Raw genomic sequence first — 1823 nt, 5'->3', positions numbered from 1 at the left:
ATTCGAGATTGGCGGTGACCAGGGTGCGAACATGACGAAGTGGAAAGAGATAGAAAAAAATGTCGGCACCATCCTGGTGCCGACGACCGCGTCGCCCGCGGACGAGGACGGGGACGAGGACGCGGACGACGCCGCGCCGCCGGTCGCGCCGCAGTCGCCGCCCCGCGCGGCCGCCGCGCCGCCCGCGTCGCCGCCGCCCGCGCCGACGACGCCGCCCGCGTCGCCGCCGCCCGCGCCGACGCCGCTCGCGACGCGGGCCTCGCCGCGCCGAGCGGCCGCGCCGCCGCCCGCGTCGCGGCCGGCGGCGCCGGCCCCGCCGCGGGCCACGCGGTCCGCGACGCGGGCCGCGGCGCCCCCCGCTGCCGCCGCGCGGCGTGCGCCGCGCCGCGCCGCCGAGGCCGGGAAGGCGCCGCGGGCGTCCGCCGCTCGCTCGCGACGGCGCGCGCGGTCCCCGTCGCGCGGCGCGTCGGCGTCGCGGCCGTCCAAGTACACGAAGATCTCGTGCATGCACGCCACGCCGTCGGCGAAGCGCGCCGCCAAGGAGGCGCGCGGCTCGGCCTCGCGCGACGACGGCGCCGCGGTCTGCGAGTGCATCACGGCCGTCGAGTGGAACGCGCACGTCGACGCGATCCTCTGCGGCCGCGCGGCGCCGCGGACGGGCAACGGCAGCTCGAGCCGCGGCCCCATGGGCCCGCCGCTCGAGGTGAGCGAGACGCCGCTCCTGCGCGCGCCGGGCGAGTCCGACGACGACGCGCGCGCTCGGTTCCGCCGCGTGAAGTGCGTCGGCGTCGAGTGCGACGGCGACTGCCTCAACCGGAACCTGCAGATCGAGTGCAACCCCGCGACCTGCCCCATGGGCGACAAGTGCGAGAACCAGTGCTTCGCGGGCAAGCTCGGCCGCAAGGTCTCCGTCGCGAAGGCGGGCCAGTGCGGCCGGGGCCTCTTCGCCGGCGAGCCCCTGCGTGGAAATCAAATCTTCAACCCGACTTCAATGTGCGCGTAATTGCACGGTTCGGACCAGATTCTTCGGCCGTGCTTCGAGAACTCGACGAGAGCAATCGATTCGTCCAAAAATCAGCCAAATCGACTTCGATTTGACCGAGCTAGAGAATTTCAAAGTTTGGTCGGGACGTCCCAAACCAGTGGTTGATTTCCACACAGGCGAGCCCATCCCGGAGCGCGCGTTCGTCGTCGAGGCGCTCGGCGAGCTCATCACCGAGGAGGAGGCCTCGGAGCGCCTCGCGACGGCGCGCGCCAACGGCGACGAGCACTACTACATGCTCGCGGCGTCGGACGCGGCGACCAAGGGCCTCGTCATCGACGCGACGCGCATGGGGAACTCGTGGCGCTACGCGAACCACAGCTGCGACCCGAATTGCCGCCTCGAGAAGTGGCGCTGCGGGAGCTCGGACCGCTACGGCATCTTCGCCCTGCGGTCCGTCAAGCCGGGCGAGCAACTCACGTACGACTACCACTGGACGAGCTTCGATCGGTGCTGCTGCGGCGCGGCCAACTGCGTCGGCGTCATGAACAGCGTCAAGAAGAACCGCCTCGGCGCCGCGGCGCGCGCCGCGGCCGCGCCGGCGTCGCCCAAGCCCGCGGCGGACCGCGGTCGGAGCCGCCCCAAGCCCGCGTCGTCCAAGCCCGCGGCGGACGACCGCGGCCGGGGCCGCGCCACCGGGAGCAGTAGCCGCGGCCGCCGGACCGCATCCCGGGCCGCGACGGCCACGGCGCGGCGCTGCCCCGGGCCGGGGACCGGCCCTCGTCGACGGTCCTCGTCGACGCCGCCCACCTCGTCGTCGACGGGCCGCAGCCGACGCGCG

The 1823-nt window shown here is 74.2% G+C and overlaps 1 protein-coding gene across 1 annotated transcript; it reads left to right on the top strand.

Annotated features, from left to right (window-relative positions):
• Positions 1 to 1169: 1169 nt before the first annotated feature.
• AURANDRAFT_8073 (hypothetical protein) lies at positions 1170 to 1472 on the top strand (the record flags this gene model as incomplete). The annotated part of the gene is made up of 1 exon (XM_009044171.1): positions 1170 to 1472. A coding segment is annotated over one exon (303 nt), but the record flags the coding sequence as incomplete, so codon positions are not given.
• Positions 1473 to 1823: the final 351 nt, after the last annotated feature.

This window comes from Aureococcus anophagefferens (genome assembly GCF_000186865.1).
Source record: "Aureococcus anophagefferens unplaced genomic scaffold AURANscaffold_165, whole genome shotgun sequence".
NCBI lineage: Eukaryota > Pelagophyceae > Pelagomonadales > Pelagomonadaceae > Aureococcus > Aureococcus anophagefferens.
Note: the sequence above shows the minus strand (reverse complement) of the source record. Positions and strands in the feature narration are given on the sequence as shown.